This window comes from Dreissena polymorpha, chromosome 11 (genome assembly GCF_020536995.1).
Source record: "Dreissena polymorpha isolate Duluth1 chromosome 11, UMN_Dpol_1.0, whole genome shotgun sequence".
Taxonomy (NCBI): Eukaryota; Metazoa; Mollusca; class Bivalvia; order Myida; family Dreissenidae; genus Dreissena; species Dreissena polymorpha.
In genome coordinates, this window is record NC_068365.1 from 30,701,071 (window position 1) to 30,720,615 (window position 19,545).

General features: G+C 36.0%; 1 protein-coding gene across 5 annotated transcripts in view; it reads right to left on the reverse strand.

Annotated features, from left to right (window-relative positions):
* Positions 1–19,545, reverse strand: part of LOC127850583 (gamma-tubulin complex component 2-like) — a 51,395-nt gene that overhangs the window by 22,221 nt on the left and 9,629 nt on the right. For all 5 annotated transcript variants that reach the window (XM_052383710.1, XM_052383708.1, XM_052383709.1 and 2 more), the window contains exons 6-20: positions 17,733–17,861; positions 15,659–15,764; positions 15,305–15,393; positions 14,364–14,441; positions 12,794–12,875; positions 12,133–12,210; positions 9,988–10,100; positions 9,375–9,467; positions 8,347–8,408; positions 7,834–7,876; positions 7,204–7,275; positions 6,349–6,410; positions 3,122–3,234; positions 2,232–2,382; positions 1,330–1,509 (exon numbers count right to left, since the gene is read on the reverse strand). In XM_052383710.1, coding sequence (XP_052239670.1) covers positions 1,330–1,509; positions 2,232–2,382; positions 3,122–3,234; positions 6,349–6,410; positions 7,204–7,275; positions 7,834–7,876; positions 8,347–8,408; positions 9,375–9,467; positions 9,988–10,100; positions 12,133–12,210; positions 12,794–12,875; positions 14,364–14,441; positions 15,305–15,393; positions 15,659–15,764; positions 17,733–17,861 — 1,451 coding nt within the window. The remainder of the gene's footprint in view (positions 1–1,329; positions 1,510–2,231; positions 2,383–3,121; positions 3,235–6,348; positions 6,411–7,203; positions 7,276–7,833; positions 7,877–8,346; positions 8,409–9,374; positions 9,468–9,987; positions 10,101–12,132; positions 12,211–12,793; positions 12,876–14,363; positions 14,442–15,304; positions 15,394–15,658; positions 15,765–17,732; positions 17,862–19,545) is intronic.

A 19,545-nucleotide genomic window follows, 5' to 3' on the forward strand; every position in this document is an offset into this window, starting at 1 on the left:
CCTTGACCTTAACCTTTCACCACTCATCAGGGATCATATTTTCCGGCAACATCAATCGGTCCGGATATAAATGGGAAAAGTATCCGAAAATGTGTATCCGAAACCATGACAAATTACGTTATAATATATACCATTGATTTTGCCATTCATGAAGGTGGTATAATACATGTACAAGTAAAAGTTCCTTAGGCATTTTTTTAACGGAACGAGTTTTCTCAACTGGTTTTATCATTTGGTATTTCATTGTTGTTTCGTGTGCTGTTTTATCAGACTTTTTTCATCGTTGTCAATATTATTAATCTGTGTAAGACTATACCGATGTTTTAAATTGTTGTCGACTCGATACTATCTTACAGACGTGCACTAAAGCAAACAAATGTCTGTGCGTAAGTTGGCTACTGACAACAACAAACCAAATAATTAAGAAATAATTTGTTGTCAAATAACCCACGTCCGATAGTTTAGATGCGTAGGGATTTAATCACGAGAGCGAAGCATTTGAAACCACGCATCTAATTTTCCGGTCGTGAGTTATTCAACAACAAAGTATAAAGTACACGAATTATTTCGATTCTAACACGGTTTTACTTAAGATTTATTCAATGTATATTATTTTTCTTGTGTACTATTTTCAGTGAAGTTCCGCCCATAAAAATAACTTTCGGCTGTTCTGTCAATCAGATCCGCGACTTTCATTCATAATTATATTACTGGATTATTACGCTGGTGGAATATGTATTGGCATGTTTTGTTTATTTACAGCGCGTGCATTCAGCCGCGTCTTTTCGGATGCGTTTTTAATCCGCTGTTCATAAGTTTTTGATTCTTGGTCTGACGTGCAATAAACCGGTCCTGACCGGTTTAGAGACTGCAGCGAATAATTTATCACACCTAATCGAGATAAGAATGTCATTAGGGTGTGTTAGCATGTACACTGTGTAATCGATTTCATGACATAGGAATTTTAATAGCAAATAGAATCGGACCGACTGTTTGGGATTTTCAATCGGTCTTTCATGACCCCAATCGGTCTAGGACCGGCAAAACCGAAAAAAATATGATCCCTGCCACTCATAACTTGCAGCTCAATGATATACACATGCATGCCAAATATCGAGTTGCTATCTTCAATATTGCAAAAGTAATGGCCAATGTTAAAGTTTTTTGACAGACGGACAGACAGATAGACAGACGGACTGACGGACAGTTCAACTGCTATATGCCACCCTACCTGGGGCATAAAAAGAAGAACCTTGATTAAGAAATCTAAATTGGGCTACAGTGAAAATTCAAACAAGAGCTAGCCCTCCAAAGCTCAACATAACACACTTGAGATCATCTTTGTACGGGTCCACGTTAGCAGTGCTGGTTCTCAGTGCCAGCTCCAGCAGGGACTCCAGCCTCACACAGTGGATGTTCTCCAGGTCTTGTTTCATCTCATCCTCCGTCATGTCCATGAACTGAACGATGAAGTCTCCCTTATCCAGTAGGAAGTAGTGCTTTATAGACCTGAACAAAGGCAAGCAACATTGTGAAATTTTATGCAAACTTTGGATTAAGGGCAGTGGCAGTGATTGATGAAAAGGCCCTCACGTAAATTAACGCAAAATGCATACACCCTCATATAAATATATGCAGACGCATAAACTTTGATATTAATACCTGAACAACATTAAACGGCCCCTGAACCTCATTGAATTGCCATTAGAACATTTAAAAATATGACAACTGAACGTGATGGCAGTGTCTTCAGAAACTTTTTAAATACAGTCCATAAACCTGACTAAATCGTCCTCAGAAAGTTTAAACATACGGCCCTTACACCTTACTGCATTGCCCTCAAAAGGTTTAAAATCTCTTTACAGTCCCTTAACCTGAAAGCATTGCCCCAAGAACATTTAAAAAATACAGCCCCTGTAGCTGATTGCATTGCCCCCAGAAACTTCAAAAATACGCCCAATGTACCTGATTGCATTGCCCCCAGAAACTTAAAAAATACGGCCAATGTACCTGATTGCATTGCCCCCAAAAGTTTAAAATGACTGTTCCTTAACCTGATTGCATTGGCCCTTAGAAACTAAGAAAATTAGACCCCTGTACCTAATTGCATTGCCCTTAGAAAGTTTAAACATACAGACCTTTAACCTGATTGCATTGCCCTCAGAAACTTAAAAAATGCGGCCCCTTTACCTAATCGCATTGCACTAGCTTTGACAATAAATCCCGTGTACCTGATTCTTGCCAGCAGTTCCTTCTCCTCCATGAGCAGGTCGAGTAGCAGCTTGCTGGCATAGCTGTAGGCCCGCTCTATGTGCTCATAGTACTTCTTCTCCTTCAGCGTGTACACTATCTCCTCTGCACTGGGGCATTGCACATCACGACCTGAAAGATAGGGACCATAGATGAATATTGATTAATATAGACATCGATTTATCTGTTGGCATTTCTAATAGGCAAACTAGCTAATCGGCTACTATAATTTTGAAAAAGAAGCTTAAATTCATTCACATAACATTTTTCCTTTTTTAAATTAACAAAATGGCTGCACATTCAGATTAAATTGTGATCGATTTTTTTTACATGGATATTATTTATAATTTATTTTGTTACAGGGATTCATTAATTTGAAAGCAGTATAATGCTAGTAATCACAATTGTCACTTATCACAATATTATATCATATGACTATAATATAAGAAACAAAATCTTAAAATGTTTAGTTTGTGATTTTTTACTCCAGTGTTTTGGCTGAAGAATTTAATATTGTAACCTGTGTGTATTATTATTGTTTCAAAAGGCTGTTATTCATTTTTTACTATTATCAACTGAACTTTGGTCTTATCAAAGAGATTACTTTACCTACTAACACTTTTCTTTGGTAAGCTGTTTTACCAGTACTAAGAGAACATTCTCAGGCCAGTAACTGACAACTGCTCTACTTAAATAACAGGTACGAGGGAAATTACCGTAAACATAATTTCATGACCATAATTTCCCCGTACAATTTGCCAGACCTTCATTTTTCTGACTTGTATTCCAGTGCTCTTCTAATTCAGATAGAATACCAACTCAAACCTTCAATAAGAATCTCAATTATTATCAACACATAAAGGCCACTTACCGCACTGTCTCACCACATTGAGGTATTTGCCTGTGTTGAGTATCTTGTCAGCCATCTGTTCCAGGAACACTGGTATCCTCTCACGACAGATCGTGTAGTGGTGCTCCCAGTAGGTAAACCATAGGTTAAGGAAGTTTCTTATACATTACTTAAATATTAGTTCAAAATCAAAGTCTAATTTGAGACATTTCACCAATGACTATAAATCAGGATCCTGTCGCTAATTCGTTGACACATAATTTCGTGGATTTCAAATTTTCGGGGAAGATTGACAGTCATAATAATTAAACTTTTCTTAAAACAACCAGAGTAATAACGAAGAATAATCTGCTAATCTTTGTTGACAGCAAGGCTTGAGGTTAATGTGCACTGAAGCATGAAAGTGTTGCCGATAATTGTCGACAAGAGCGAATAAGCGGTGATCTTGTGGGTCCCCGCTCGCTAATTGCTATCAAAGTTGTTTTGACAATATTTGCAATTCTCTGCTCAATCGGTCCCTAGTAGGAACAATTGAGTAATAAGGTCCCCAAAATACACGTGTGAAAACCGTTATGTCTCTTTTAACTTTAATTGGCACTAATTGACATATGTGATAAATCTGCAAACTGTTAATTTGACAACGTCACGTAAAAGAGAACAATCGTTGATGTACAGTTTAAATTCCGTGCTTTATTTAAAGTAACATTACTACTCAAAATCAACAAACATTGCGTACAATTGTTCGTAAATAAACTTAACCAATTAAAATCAGTGTTCCTTATGGCAATTGCCAAAATTTCAACGCCAGATGTGGTCTGGTAAAATAGATGTTTGTAGATACAAAATGCTCGTTTTTATTATTGTTTTGCATTATCTATTCATACGACACATGAACACTACCATGGTGTTCGTGTGTCGTATGAAAAGATATATTCGCGGGAATTAATTGTGGCCACAAATAAATAAAAACAACCATTTTGTATCTACAAAAATCTATGTAATCATACCACATCTATTTTGGCTATTGCTACAAGGAACACTGATTGTAAAGGTGTTAACTTTATTTTACGAAATACTTAACAAAATTTTCGTTGATTTTGAGCGTTATAGAGACTTTAAAAAGTATTATTAACCAAACACATGACAAGAAAACAACATATTGTATTACATAGCATATCTCAATCAAATATCTCAGATAACCGAAAACAATAGAGAATGTCGGAAATGACATTCGGAAAGGACCGATTTCGGATTAAAAATGTAAAAAGAATCGTTGGTACTTGAATTCGTGGTTCAGCGGAACAACGAAATCCACGAAAATTTGTACCACACGAAATTTAATGGTTTTACAGTATAGCACTAACAAGAGCTGTCACCATAGGATGACTTATGCCACCTATAAAGGCTTGGTAGAAGTCAAGAGCTTTTTTCGAAACCTAAACGCAGATTTCGAAACCTTAACGTGGACCAAGGTTCAAGGTCAAGGTCACAGGGGTCAAAATTTGTGTGCGTATGGAAAGGCCTTGTCCATATACACATGCATGCCAAATATGAAATTGCTATCTGAAGCGACATAGAAGTTATGAGCATTATTCAAAATCTAAACGCAAAGTGTGAGGGACAGACGGACCGACATCACCCCATGACCTGGTTTTTGACCCGGCATGACCCATATTCGATCTTGACCTAGATATTGTCTTGATACAACTTCTGAACAAGTTTGGTAAAGATCAGATGAAAACTACTTCAATAAGAGAGCGGACACCATGCTAATTACTATTTTTTGAACCGGCATGACCCATATTGAACTTTACCTAATTATTGTCTCGATACAACTTCTGACAAAGTTTGGTAAAGATCGGATGAAAACTATTTGAATTAGAGAGTTGACACGAAAAGTGTGACAGACTGACAGACAGTGCAAAAACTATATACCCCCTTTTCTTCGAAAGGGGGCATAAAAAGTTACATCATACAAAAATCAAAGGGCAAAAACTCTTATCAAACAAGAAACGGCCAGAGACGGGTGATGCTCCACAAAGGTTTTTTTTTGTCACAATATTGCACTATATATTCAGATAAAAGGAAACGTCTTGAGGGCAAAGTAGTTGGGGGGACAAGAATTTTTTTTATATAAAATTTCAAAGGGCCATAACTTTGTGAAAAATCATCCGACCAAAACCCGCTTATAATATGCACATCTCCTCTTGGTAGTGAAGCTTCCCATAAAGTTTCATTAATTTCTGGTCATTAGTTGCTGAGAAATAGCCCGGACAAGAATTGCACTATATGTACAGTTAATGGAAAATTTCAATGGGCCAATACTCTGTGAAAAATCATCCGACCAGAACCCGCTGATAATATGCACATCTCCTCTTGGTAGTGAAGCTTCCCATAAAGTTTCATTGAATTCCGGTCATTAGTTGCTGAGAAATAGCCCGGACAAAAATTGTGCACGGACGGACGGACAGACGAAGCGGCGACTATATGCTAAACATTTTTGGGGGAGCATAAAAAAGTGTAGTGTTATGGTTTATATGCATGGCACTTCTTCTCATTGACATCTATACACACATGGAGTTTCATGTTAATATCTAATATAGTTTCTGAGATAAAGCTATGCAAAGTTTTGTGACAGACTAAGGGAATGACAGACGGATGGACCGACAACGCCAAACCAATATCCCTCCGCCTTTGGTGAGGGATAATAAATAATAAACAAGAGCACCGCATAACGGGTGCCACGCTAGGCTGCGAAAGCTTGTCAGATTTTTTTTTTCTCGATGTTACAGTGACCTTGACCTTTGACCTAGTGACCCAAAATGAGTGTGGCGTGTAGAACTCATCAAGGTGCATCTACATATGAAGTTTGAAAGTTGTAGATGGAGCACTTTGATTTTAGAGCCAATGTAAAGGTTTTAGAACGACGCTGGCGGACGGCTGACGGCGGACAACGAGCAGGCTATGACAATACCTCGGGTTTTCTCCGAAAACAGCCTCGCTAAAAATCTTTGGAGTTGGTGCTTGAAACATTGTATCATAACTTTAACGTTCCACATAATGCTTTATGAGATGGGCCCCAGAAATTTTGTAAAAACAAGATCATTTATTTACTGAAACTGATTGTTTCAGTTAGCTATGATTTCTAGCAGAGCAACTTATGAAATTCTCATGATACATTCCCTGAAAGGCCCATATTGGAATGCGTATGCTTTTTACTAAATAAGTTATGAACCAATAAAGGATATTCATCATTGTATTCCTCCTGAAGTTTCTCCTTCTGTATAGTGACATTCTCCACCACCAGAAACTGTAGAATAAGTATCAACAAGGCTATTGTCAAGCAATATGGTCCCCTACCGGCTCCACCATTGTCAGAAATTCCACCATTTTCAGATATTTTTTTTGACGTAGGAACAAAATGAAATGACGTTCATAATGTCCATATTGCCATCTATCCATGTTGCAAGTTTCATGAAAAAATATTAAGAACTTTTAAAGTTATCGTAGGATCCAGAAAAGTGTGACAGACAGACTCACAGACAGACGCACAGAGCGCAAACCATAAGTCCCCTCCGGTGAAACCGGTAGGGGACAATAAAACATCTACATGAGCCTCAATCTAGGAAAACATGCTAGTAATCAAATACACTGACACTACTTGGTTAGTTTTCAATAAAAATCAATCAGAGTTGTTTAAGCCAGGCTAAATTAACATATATGTAGTCATCACAAACTAGGTACTATATATCGCACCCTTGGTGCAAAAAGGTACCATATGATATTGAAAATAGAAGGCACATGGTACCTTTTTTGCAGCAATGTGGCATTATATGTTGAATAATTCCACCATTCTCTTATTTTTCAAACTTAATTTTGAAAATAAAACTAACGAAAATGGATTGAGAAAAAAATATCACAAACTCTAATGGTGTCATTTAAAAGGATTAAATCAGGTCACTATGCAGGGCATATTTTCTGTGTTTTTTTAATAGGTGGAAAAAAAACAGCATAATTTTTACAGCAGTTTTTCCCTCAATGCAGGTGAAAGGAAATAAGGTCATGTGGCCTGAACTAGAAATAGTTCAGTGTCTCTTTCTCACCTCAGAGTATGGGTCTGTTATGGTGCCTTTATATATCCACTTCTCCAGTATCTCAAGGTATGGAACACAGGCCTGTTGGACAAATACTTCAAACGTAAAACATCAAATTAATGCTTAAATTCTTAGGTTATTTAATAAACAAGAGCTATGTTACAAATATGACTAATGAATTATACATCCCACACAACTTTGTCAGTTATGTTCAAGGGAAAATAACTGGAGTGTGTGGACCACTGGGAATAAAAGAAGCTTCCTGCACTTCTACACTTCGTGGAGATGACATATTTCAAGTTGAAATAAAATCATTTGGGAAGTTTTCTTAGCAACATATGCCTGCAGACCAACCAACAAGAAAACAGATCAAACCCACCGATATGGCCCATCCTCACAGTGGTATAACAACATCTATAATATTAAAATGAATACTTTTTAATAGATTTACACCATAGCCCTTTGAGATTAAAACAGATATGTATATTATAACTTTTTTTTTATTTAACAAACTTTAAATATGTCATAAGTGAAAGCAACAAAGGGAATGGTCGTGAAAAAAGGTTCTGTCACAATTACCTAGTAAGGAAATATATACATGTGATAATTCCACATTGTGTAAGGGACGCAACTACTTACAGACTGAGTGAGGTACAGACAGAGTTCCTGCCCTTTCACATCCCTACAACATAAGTAGGTGTAAACAGAATAGTCATGTGGTTTTAAGTCACAGGAAGCATATTATGAAGTAAAAATACTTTTAAATGATGTCTATACAAATTTATCATTTTAGAACAATTTGTGAATAATATTTCTCAAAAAATGTTAAGCTAATAAATGTGAGATGTTACAAGGTTACAGTATACTAAATATTTTTGGTGTTCAATGATATACCCTCTAACAAAGGTAAATTATTTATTTGAAGACAATTATCTGTATGGGCACTTGCCATGACTTTATTTTTGAATATTTCTGTGTGCATGTGGAATGGAAAACATTATTTTATAAATACACTTTTTTGCTTTTAGGTAGGAGACTAGATGAGACTTTGACAGTTGGGGGGAAACCCTCATCAACTGGAGAGACATCACATTGCTTATGTCTTGGTGCCAAGTGTTTGCTTGCTTAAACTTGCCCATAGTCAAAGCTTACCCAATAAAGCTTGATGTTTTTTCATGCAGAAGACTTAGTACAGCTCCACCAATACATTCCCCCTGAAATACAGTCATTAAAAATGATTCTCAAAGCATCTTCAAGTATAGTATTACAATCTCTCTCTTTTTTAGTATAAATGAAGGTAAAGAAATTTACATGCTACAACACTTGGGGATCATATGGTAATCAATCAATTATAGAAAATAAGCTGATAAAACTTAGATGTCGTGTTTAACACTTAAATTTATATGCAGAAGTACATGGTTAAGCCTGTGATGATTAATCAAACTACCTTTTTAATGCTGCTGGATTTGTATTTACTTATAATAAATAACAAGAGATTACCAAGCAATATGGTCCCCAACCGGTGAAACTCCACCATTGTCAGTAAAAAATAATATTTTTTTTTATTATATGTTGCCATAGCAACCAGAAATTTTGACATAGGAACAAAATGAAATGACGTGCATAATCTCCATATTGCCATCTATCCATGTTTCAAGTTTCATGAAAAAATATGAAGTTATCGCAGGATCCAGAAAAGTGTGACGGACTGACAGACAGACTGACAGACAGATGGAGTTAAAACCATAAGTCCCCTCCGGTTCCACAATAATCATATTAAGGTCACAGTGACATGGCTGATATGATATCTGCCGTAGGGGAGATCCCAATCCCAACTAGTTTAGTTTTCTTAAGATTTTCACGTAAAACACCAATTTCTGGTTCTACCCAGGAAGGGGACAATGGTGTCTCAATAAGCAGATTGATAATACATACATAAATAGGTTTAAACAAATAATGTTTACATTAATTTGCATAACTATCCAATCATTACTCAAGGATGTCGCAAGTTTCATTTCAATGAAGATATGAGTTAAAACACAAGTATGCTCATGCCATAATATTAACCTTCTTTTTAAAAAAATGCGGCTTTTGATAATACCCTCGTTTCCATTGATATCACCCAACATACCTTTTAGAACACACAACACTTAACCAATGAGATGATCAAGCAGTCCTACCCTGTTAATGGAGTTCGACACAGATGCCATGATATCCAGAGTTTTGATTGAGGGCTGGATGTAAAACCACAGCTTCTGAAGGGATAGACTGCCCTGAAATGCAAATGTAAACAAACTAAGAGAACATAACATAAACAATAAATATAGATGATCGATCCAAACTAAACATTATTTGGACTAACAAAAACATTTTATGTCCCCACCTCCATATCATTTGATGGCAGTATGATAAACCAGTTTCTATTGGTACAGTTCTGCTGAATTGTCTTAAGAACTCTTTTAATGACTGTCATTTAAAATCATATTCAAAATAAATGTACTCTTACGTGTGTTCGTGATATTGGAAGCTGGTAAACACAATTTTGACCTGCTGCTGTAGCTATGATACCCAGATTAAAATAATATCATATTGATACCAATTATATCAATTTATAATTGGTATCAATATGATATTATTGTGATAAGATTTACCGAACTATGACATATGCGGGTTGCCAGTACACTGGCATAAAATGCAAGCAATATTGGGGAGATGGGGAGGTCAAAAACACGAGACTTAGATTGAGCCTTTAAGGTGACTCTTATGCCTGTATACAAGCCATGCACTGCATACATGTCTGAGCTGCTGCTCCAGCTGTGCTACCAGCACCATGTAGTCCTTGATCAGGGTGCGCATGGCAGAGCTGAGGGCATGGTTCACCAGGCCGTACTCAAACGCTGACTTCTCTGAAATGAGTACAAGGAAAAGGGATATAAACGTCAAGGTTTAATAGTGGGAATAGTGTCTGCTTTGCCATCAAGAGGTCCCATGTTTAATCCCCTTTCTGTTTTTTTTCTAAAGATTTCTTTCCAAGACACCAAGTACTGATTCGTTTGAGGAATAGACTCAAGAGTGTTACAATAACTAAAGCTTTTGATTCAATCAAATTAAAACAAGAAATGCTCCCCAAAGTTTTTTTTTGTCACAATATTGCACTATATATTCAGATAAAAGGAAACGTCTTGAGGGCACAGTAGTTGGGGGAACAATAATTTTTTTATAGAACATTTCAAATTTCAAAGGGCCATAACTCTGTGAACAAGAGCACGGCATAACGGGTGCCACGCTCGGCTGCGAAAGCTTGTCAGAATTTTTTTTTAGAGGTCACAGTGACCTTGACCTTTGACCTAGTGACCCAACAAGAGATGTGTTCGTCAGAATCACAATGCCCCCTAGTGCGCCACTTTGAAATAAAATTTCTACTTATCATTTGGCAGGTATAGAAATCATCTCCCTTTAAAGCTTATTACTTCCCTTGGATTTTGTCCAATCCAATAGGGGGGTGGTCTGTAGACAGTCAAAAATGACCAAGTCAGACATCACTGACAACCAAGGCCTGTGGTTTATCAAAGAGATCATAGCCAGAGTTCATCATTTATCTATGGACATAAGTCCACAGGTATGTAATGAACACTACTATTAACAACTAAGTACATAAATGAGAATTATATAATTTATAAATCTTTGACAAATCAATCATTTGAGTTATAAATAATCAAAATAATAAATCTGTACAGTAACTGTGAAAAGAACTCCAATACTTGGTAAGGAAATATATAATATGAGATTTATAATTATATAAATTACTTACCTTGAAAATAATTGTCTCTAACAAATCTCTAGTTTTAGTAGCAAATAATTAAAAGCCACTACCGTGACTGTAGATTCACCACTCAAAATGTGATACACATGCATGCCAAATATATAAAGTGGCTATGTTCAATATTGAATAATTATCTCCCTTTAAAGCTTATTACTTTCCTTAAATTTTTATTTTTTACCGTAGACCTTGAAGGATGACCTTGACGTTGACCTTTTACCACAATGTGTTTGTCAGAAACACAATGCCGCCTACTGAGCCGCTTTGATTTACTTAACTAAAATATATACGTGGGCAGGTCAGATAACTATGTCCATTTAAAGCTTATTACTTCCCTTGACTTTGTTTTTCCGACCCTAGACCTTGAAGGATGATGTTCACCTTGAAATTTTACCACTCAAAATGTGCAGCTCCATGAGATACACATGCATGCCAAATATCAAGTTGCTATCTTCAATATTTAAAAAGTTATGGCCAATGTTATGGTTTTAGCACGACGCCTATGGAGCGACGAGCTGGCTATGACAATAGCTCGGGTTTTCTCCGAAAACAGCCGAGCTAAAAATCATCCGACCAGAACCTGCTGATAATATGCACATCTCCTCTTGGTAGTGAAGCTTCCCATAAAGTTTCATTGCATTCCGGTCATTAGTTGCTGAAAAATAGCCCGGACAAAAATTGTGCACGGACGGACGCACACACACAAGCACGGACAGACGAAGCGTTGACTATATGCTCCCCCGAAAATAAATTTGAGCATAATAAATGTAGTAAATGCTCATGTCTAGGTTTGATTTGTTTATCGTTTTAGGCTTATCAATTCATTCATCATTACAATGCATAATGTTATAGGTCAAAATCTGGAAATTTCATGAATATTGACTTTGTTGCACACCAATAAAACAACTTCATTAAATTAATGTCCATTAATGTCCATTAAACACAAACTTCTTACCTTTTTAAAAATTAAATACAACTCTGGGCACTTTTAGAAAAATTCATAGTTTCGGTAAAACAAGGCCCTTCCTTACTTTTGCCAATGCTTTCAGATGCTTTCTGGTTTAAACCATTTCTAAAACCTTGGATTACAAATGTTATTTACTCAATTAATTTTTTACCTTCAATAAACCTAACAACAGTTGAATAGTTTGAAGCCAGTGGCAGAATTCTCTTCACCATTTCTTGCAGGGAGGCATCTGTGAACATAAATAAACTAGAGCTTTGTCACATATGTTATGACCATAATATCTCCAAATTTCTTAGTCAGCTATGGGCAATGGCAACTTACTCTGTGTAAATAATCGATTATATAAAATAGTCTTGAATATCTACACTTCATGGTGATGGCATATTTCAAGTATGAATTCAAACGCTTCAGAATAATTAAAAAGTTGCTCAACAAACTTACAACATTTTATGCCAAGTAACCAAGTGACCAACTAACTGACCAACAGAGAGAATCCAATATACCTCTTCAAAAACTTTGTTTGCATTTGTATTAAAATACAACAACATGTGAAATATATATGAAACAAACTAGGCTTCATGATTTCATGTTGAGATAAATACAACTAACAAAGTATGTTTTGGCAGGGAGTTAGCTGAAGCTATCATTGAAATGACCACCAGAGAAAAAAATATATACACATCAACCACTTGTAAATTTGATATTACTTAACAAAATTTGTTTACCTTATACACCATAATAATAATAGCAAGTGGGTATATACATTTTGAGCAATAAAAACACACAAAACTAATTTATTCAACACAATATACCTAGACTTTGGTCAATCATGAATTCTTTTGGAGCATATCGCTCAGTGAGGGCTCTAGCCAGTATGTACTTTCCCTCTATACCCTGGTGAAGACAAAGAGGGCATATTAAAAAGTGATAGCAAATTCTGAAGCTAAGAACAAAGATGAAACATTGTCCATTGTATTATTTATATATCAAATTTATATATCTTTATATATTATATGATAAATATCTAATATAATATCAAAGATGTTAAGAAGTCGAAGTTTTTTTTCCTCAAAATACTCCATCAAAAGTAATGTAAAAATGAATCGGTAAGCTATTGGGTAATTTGCAAGTTGCATATTTCCAGATTGACTTGTGATGTCAAGTTTACTAGCAGTGTTAGAACAAATACAAATCAAATAAGAATAAAATACCAACATGGGCATTCATAAAACATTTTTTAAGTGATAAGTACCAAATAAGAGCAAATGGACAATAATTATTATTGTTTCGGTGAGGCTTTGTAATAAGTAAATACAGAAAAAGTATTTGATTGGTTGTTATTTTTAAAACTATACAAACATCTTTGCAAATATTGCTTGATTTACACCAGAATAATGTTATGATAGGCATTGAATACACAACACATATATGCCAATGTCAATCCACTCCCCTTCCCTATAGGCTTATAATTTTCAATACCCTAATGTGTATTAAGATGAACAAGAGTGCCAAACTGTCACATGATACGCCCGTTTGAAGGTTTTGTACAACTTGATAACTTTACCATGACCCATATTTGAACTTGAACTACATATCATCTACACACAACTTCTGACCAAATTTTATGAAGATCAGATGAAAACTACTTCAATTAGAGAGCGGACACCATGATAAATGCTTGAGATGCACTAAGTGACCTCATTACCTAGTTTTTGACCCTGCATGACCCATATTTGAGCTTGACCTAGATATTGTCTAGACACAACTACTACCAGATTTGGTGAAGATCGGATGAAAACTACTTCAATTAGAGAGCAGACATCATGCTAAATGCTTGAAATGCACTAAATATTCCTGTAACCAAGTTTTTGACCCAGCATGACCCATATTCAAACTTGACCTAGATATTTTCTAGATACAACTTCTGACCAAGTTTGGTGATTATCGGATGAAAACTATTTCTATTAGAGAGTGGACACCATGCTCAATGCTTGAAATGCACTGAAATGAAGTGACCCAGTGACCTAGTTTTTGACCCGGCATGACCCATATTCGAACTTGACCTAGATATTGTCCAGATACAACTTCTGACCAAGTTTGGTGAAGATAGGATGAAAACTATTTGAATTAGAGAGCGGAAACTGCTGTGGACGCCGCCCACCCGCCGCCAAGGTGAAACTGTAATACGTCCCGTTTTTTTTAAATGGGCGTATAAAAATGCTACGCTTTATCCAGCACTTTGAGGGGCTTTAAGAAGAAAAAGTTCTAGCTAAGATACTTATTTTTGATAAATGGCAAATTTGCTGAATGGTAGAAAAAACTTTGAATTGAGACAACGGACATTTATTAGATGTTGGTCTGTTGCTGGTGGTTATGCCTTACCTGTAGGCAGCACAGCAGATCATCCAGGATGGCGTGCTCCTGCATCATGGTAGGCAGGCTGCCCAGGGGGACAATGTTCTGAGGAAAAATATATAAACAAAATAGCTGTAAAACAAGGCATTTAATTGTGCAGATTGAGGGGAAAAAGTAAAATAACTAGGCCTGAAAATATGAGTGTATTTGTGTGGGAAGGCTTCAATGATGAAAATGTTCTGAAGAAAAACGAGTTAAATAGCAATGAAACCATTAATAGCATGCAGATAGAGAAGAAACAAACGTGAAATAGCAAGGCATGAAAATATGTGTGTATTTGTTCTGAAGATCAAAATGAAATAAAGTAATGAAACAACAAGGCCTTTAAGTATGCAGACAGAGAAAAAACAAAGGAAAAAATAACAAGCCCTCACAGGCATAGTAATGAAATTACACCGGCGTAGAGCATGTCTGAGTGCAGTTAAACATTACCAAGGCCTTTTACTTTAGTATGTTAACATAAAGCTGGATTTAAAATTGTAGCTACTTTGCTGTGTATTTTAGGAAAAAGAAGATTGCCAGGTAAATAATGCTTTGTAAACATAGGTCATGTTGAAGACATAATATTCAATTACTGTTTACAAAGACCCTGAACACACATGTACAGTTTCATGTCAATAACTCTTTGAATCTCTTTGACACAGCCAAGAATTCCTGAGTACAAATAAGACATCCATGTAATTCTGATAAATTGAAGGCCAGAGGATATGGGCTTTGGTCAGTGGACTCGCTCAATTACCCTGAACACATAAAGAGACATTTTATTTCATCAAGTTTTCAATTGACATTCCTAAAATACAGTTTAACCATCCAGTTATCAATCTTGATATCATCAATCTCTCAATCCTGATTTGTTCCTGCCCGGCCAATTTAGTTTGAACACTACAACAGGAGTAGGTATGACATACCGAGTCTGTGGGTCCGTCCACTCCGACAATGAAGTCCATGGTGAGGGCGGGTCGCTGAAACAGCCAGTCAGGCTGGTGGGGAACGTTTACTGAAAGGCGGAGTATATGTCTAGGTGAAGCATATTTTTAATATTCAATAAACATTTTATACTATTCATTAATACCACAGAGATAACTATAGGCAATTTGAATTGCATGTATACTTAAGGATGCAGACCATGGTAAGTAAAACTAAAAGGCATCAAATAAATAAAGAGAATGTAATATTTTATGGATCACATTCGACAAATAAACCAATTTGGACTACAACAATAAAGTCTTTGACATTGTGTTTATCATTGTTACACTGCATACCGTTTCTTTGAATTGGTCTTTCCCTAAGTGCTTTCCGTAGAATTTCCGATGTTGTTACTTGAGAAAACGCTGGGCCCTCCTTCAGCTTTTTTAGCTGCATCTGTATCTGTTTAAATAATTAATATGGGTAGTAGTTGTAAATTATGTAGAAAAAGGCTTTGACAGCATGGCAAGAAATACGGAAGTTTTCTACCAATGAAAACACCTAATGACAATTTAGTATTGTGCATATTGTGCCCGACCACAATGGGGACTGAACCCCGGACATCCTGGTTTCTATTAAGACAGACACTCTACTGTGTCGCTATAAAAGCTAGCTACAGTCCACTCTCGTTATCTCGAAATCGGCGGGAACAAGAACAAATATCGAGATAACGAGAGTTCGAGATATCCGATTAGGCGTTTTCAAAGAAAAAATGAGACGCAAATTGCCTTCTAAGTGATCTAACTAAAGCCGTCACCGTGTGGCATAATACTCTCTTCCTGATATATACGCGTTTTACGAGGCACGATTAATTTTGCTATTTAAATGCTTAAAATGACGTTTAAGTATTACAGAATTGCATGAACACATGCAGTTATAATTTTTCTAAACTGTCGAGTAATCGACGGTGTATATACGCAAAAATATAACTCAATGCATTTTGGAATGTTGTTTGTAAAAACAATTAGTCTTTCGGCCTTTCGGCAGGCTGTGTATAAATTGCAGTTAATTGATGTTAAAGTGACACTTAAAGTGACAGGCCTTAATCAAGTGTTAATGGCTAACGACATTACACATGTGTGATCATTGATGCAATTAACGGATCAATTTCCTACTGCACAGTATCGGGTGCAGCCGGGCGAAGCGGGACGGTGAAGTATCAAAGAAAAAGTTTCTCACCTTTTGCCGATACTGGAAAAGTTACTCGCACTTCGAGATAAACCATGGTAAATACATGTTAAATCGGGACTCGGGACAAAATTTTATATCGACATATCGAATTATTCGACATAACGAAAATCAAGATAAGCGATGTTTATTTATATAGATAAAGAAGGAAAAAAATGGGACATTGAGCTTACTTCGACATATCGAGAATATCCAGATATCCGATGTCGAGATAACGAGAGTGGACTGTAATATAGCAAGGCAGTATAGGTTCTCCTTATACCGAACCCAGCTACACAAACCTTGCTTTTCATACATAAAACAAGTTTTATTAATATATCTTAAGAACAAACAGCAGACCAGCAGCTGTATAGCCCAATATAAAATTTACTGTCCACAGCTTATAAACATGTACATTTTTTAATTTTTAATTTGTATTCCTTTAAAGTAACAACGACCTCACCATGACCTTTTGTGGAAAATAAAAGGCTAAGATTATACTTAATGATGTCATGTAATTTTTTTTACAGATATTATGAAGGTACTTTATTTCAATGAGTTGTGACAAATGGATGGAAAATATTCTATCCCGCCCTCACCTAGTAAAGCAGGCACAAACATAGCAGAAAAATAGCATCTTCTTGTATTGTTGTGCCCATGTGTTGCAAAAATATTACCTTTTGCTTTCATAAACATTACAACAGATAAAATACCTTGAAAAAAAATCTTGAACAGAAAATTCATAAAACAGAAAATAAACAAAACATTCACATGCTAGAATTTAATTACTTAGAGAAGTGTTAAATACTACATGAAACTTGCTAATTCTTAAACTGTCATGTAACAAAATTATTTAAAATTTAAAATAATCAAGCTTGCAAGCAGACACTGGGGCGGAGTAAATAACATGCTTTTGCTTCAAAATGTTACTTACAATCGTACATAAAAAAATCATAAATAAAAGCAACATTCTTATTATTTAAGTAAAGTAATAAAGGTTGAAGTATGATATTAATTCAGTTTGTGTACCGATTGTAATAATATAGTGAAAACACATAACATATGGTGAATAAAGTATGTGAATGTACATGCCTTAGTAAATTGTGTGTGTATAATATACATATATTATGAAATAAATACAAGCATTTTAACAGGAATAACGCAGCTCTCTGTTTGCCTGTTAAGAAAATAAGCTCAAGATACCTCCAGCAGATTCTGAGGTGTGTATTTCGAGCCAGGGGCAAGTAACTGTGCCGGGATGTCATGGGGCGCAGTTGTGGCCCCTACTGCCTCTGCATGCTCCTTGAATATCGTCTCCAGGACCTCCTTCACCTGGAAATAAGACAGACCAAAACATTGAAACATGCTTTTGCAAGCCAGCAAAAACTTTTTTTAGACATATGGTGGAGAAGCAATACCAATTCTTCTTTTTTGTCACAAATGTTGAGAAGAATATTAAATAAAATGTGTTTTAAATCTGAATAATTAAAATGATTTCATCTACTGATATGAATTAGAAATTACTTTATAATATAACAAGAGCACCGCATAACGTGTGCCACGCTCGGCTGCGGGTGCATTTTTTAAGAAATGAAAGCTCGTCAGATATTATTTTTTTAGATGTCACAGTGACCTTGACCTTTGACCTAGTGACCCAAATATGGGTGTGGCGTGTAGAACTCATCAAGGTGCAGCTACATATGAAGTTTCAAAGTTGTAGGTGAAAGCACTTTGATATTAGAGCCAATGTTTAAAACCTTAACAAAATGTTAAGGTTTTGCGGACGGCGGACACGACGACGGACATGACACGCCACGACGAGCTGGCTATGACAATACCTCGGGTTTTCTCCGAAAACAGCCGTGCTAAAAATAATAGAAGGTTAAACTACTTTTTGAGGAAAGCTTTTCTAATAACAGACAAGACCAAATGAGTATGTAATTGGTTATCTAGGCTATTTATGCAAAATACACAAATAGATTAGCTTAAAATCGTCATGCATGAAAATGTTATATGAAAAGTATTCAATTACAAGAGTGCCAACTCGTTACAAAAAATGCCCGCAAAAAGGTCTGCGTTACATTTATCAAGTTAAATGATTATAAGATTAAAACTAGTTGCATAAGAGAGAGAGATCAACTAAATTTCGCAAATTAAAGAATATTTATGAGCAATTATTTAGAAACTGAGGTTCAGCCGACCTGGATAGCTGGTTATCACACTTGGCCAAGATTTTAAGCCTATTAGATTGTGACCAAGTTTGATGATCACACAATTTAAACTATAAAAGTTAAAATGGAAGACAAGGTCGGTTGGCCAATATTCTACCATTCAAGGGCCATAATTCAGATGTGTTTCATGTGATCTGGCTGTTTATCAAACTTGTCTGAGATAACATACCCAACATACCCAAAAACATTATCACCAAGTTTTATTATGATCTTTTTACTGTTTGAGTCAGAAATTGTCTTTTTTTTAATTTAAGGCCACATAGGTAAACAAGAAACCGTCAGAGACGGGTGATGCTCCCCAAAGTTTTTTTTGTCACAATATTGCACTATATATTCAGATAAAAGGAAACGTCTTGAGGGGCATAACTTTGGACAAAATAATACGATGGATGGTTTAGCAACTTAAAACTTTCAAAGGGCCATAACTCTCTAAACAAGAAACCGTCGGAGACGGGTGATGCTCCCCAAAGTTTTTTTTTGTCACAATATTGCACTATATATTCAGATAAAAGGAAACGTCTTGAGGGCACAGTAGTTGGGGGGACAAGAATTTTTAATAAAAAAATTCAAAGGGCCATAACTCTGTGAAATATCATCCGACCAGAACCCGCTGATAATATGCACATCTCCTCTTGGTAGTGAAGCTTCCCATAAAGTTTCATTGAATTCCGGTCATTAGTTGCTGAGAAATAGCCGGACAAAAATTGTGCACGGACAGACGGATGGACGGACAGACGAAGCGGCGACTACATGCTCCCCCAAAAATAAATTTTGGGGGAGCATAA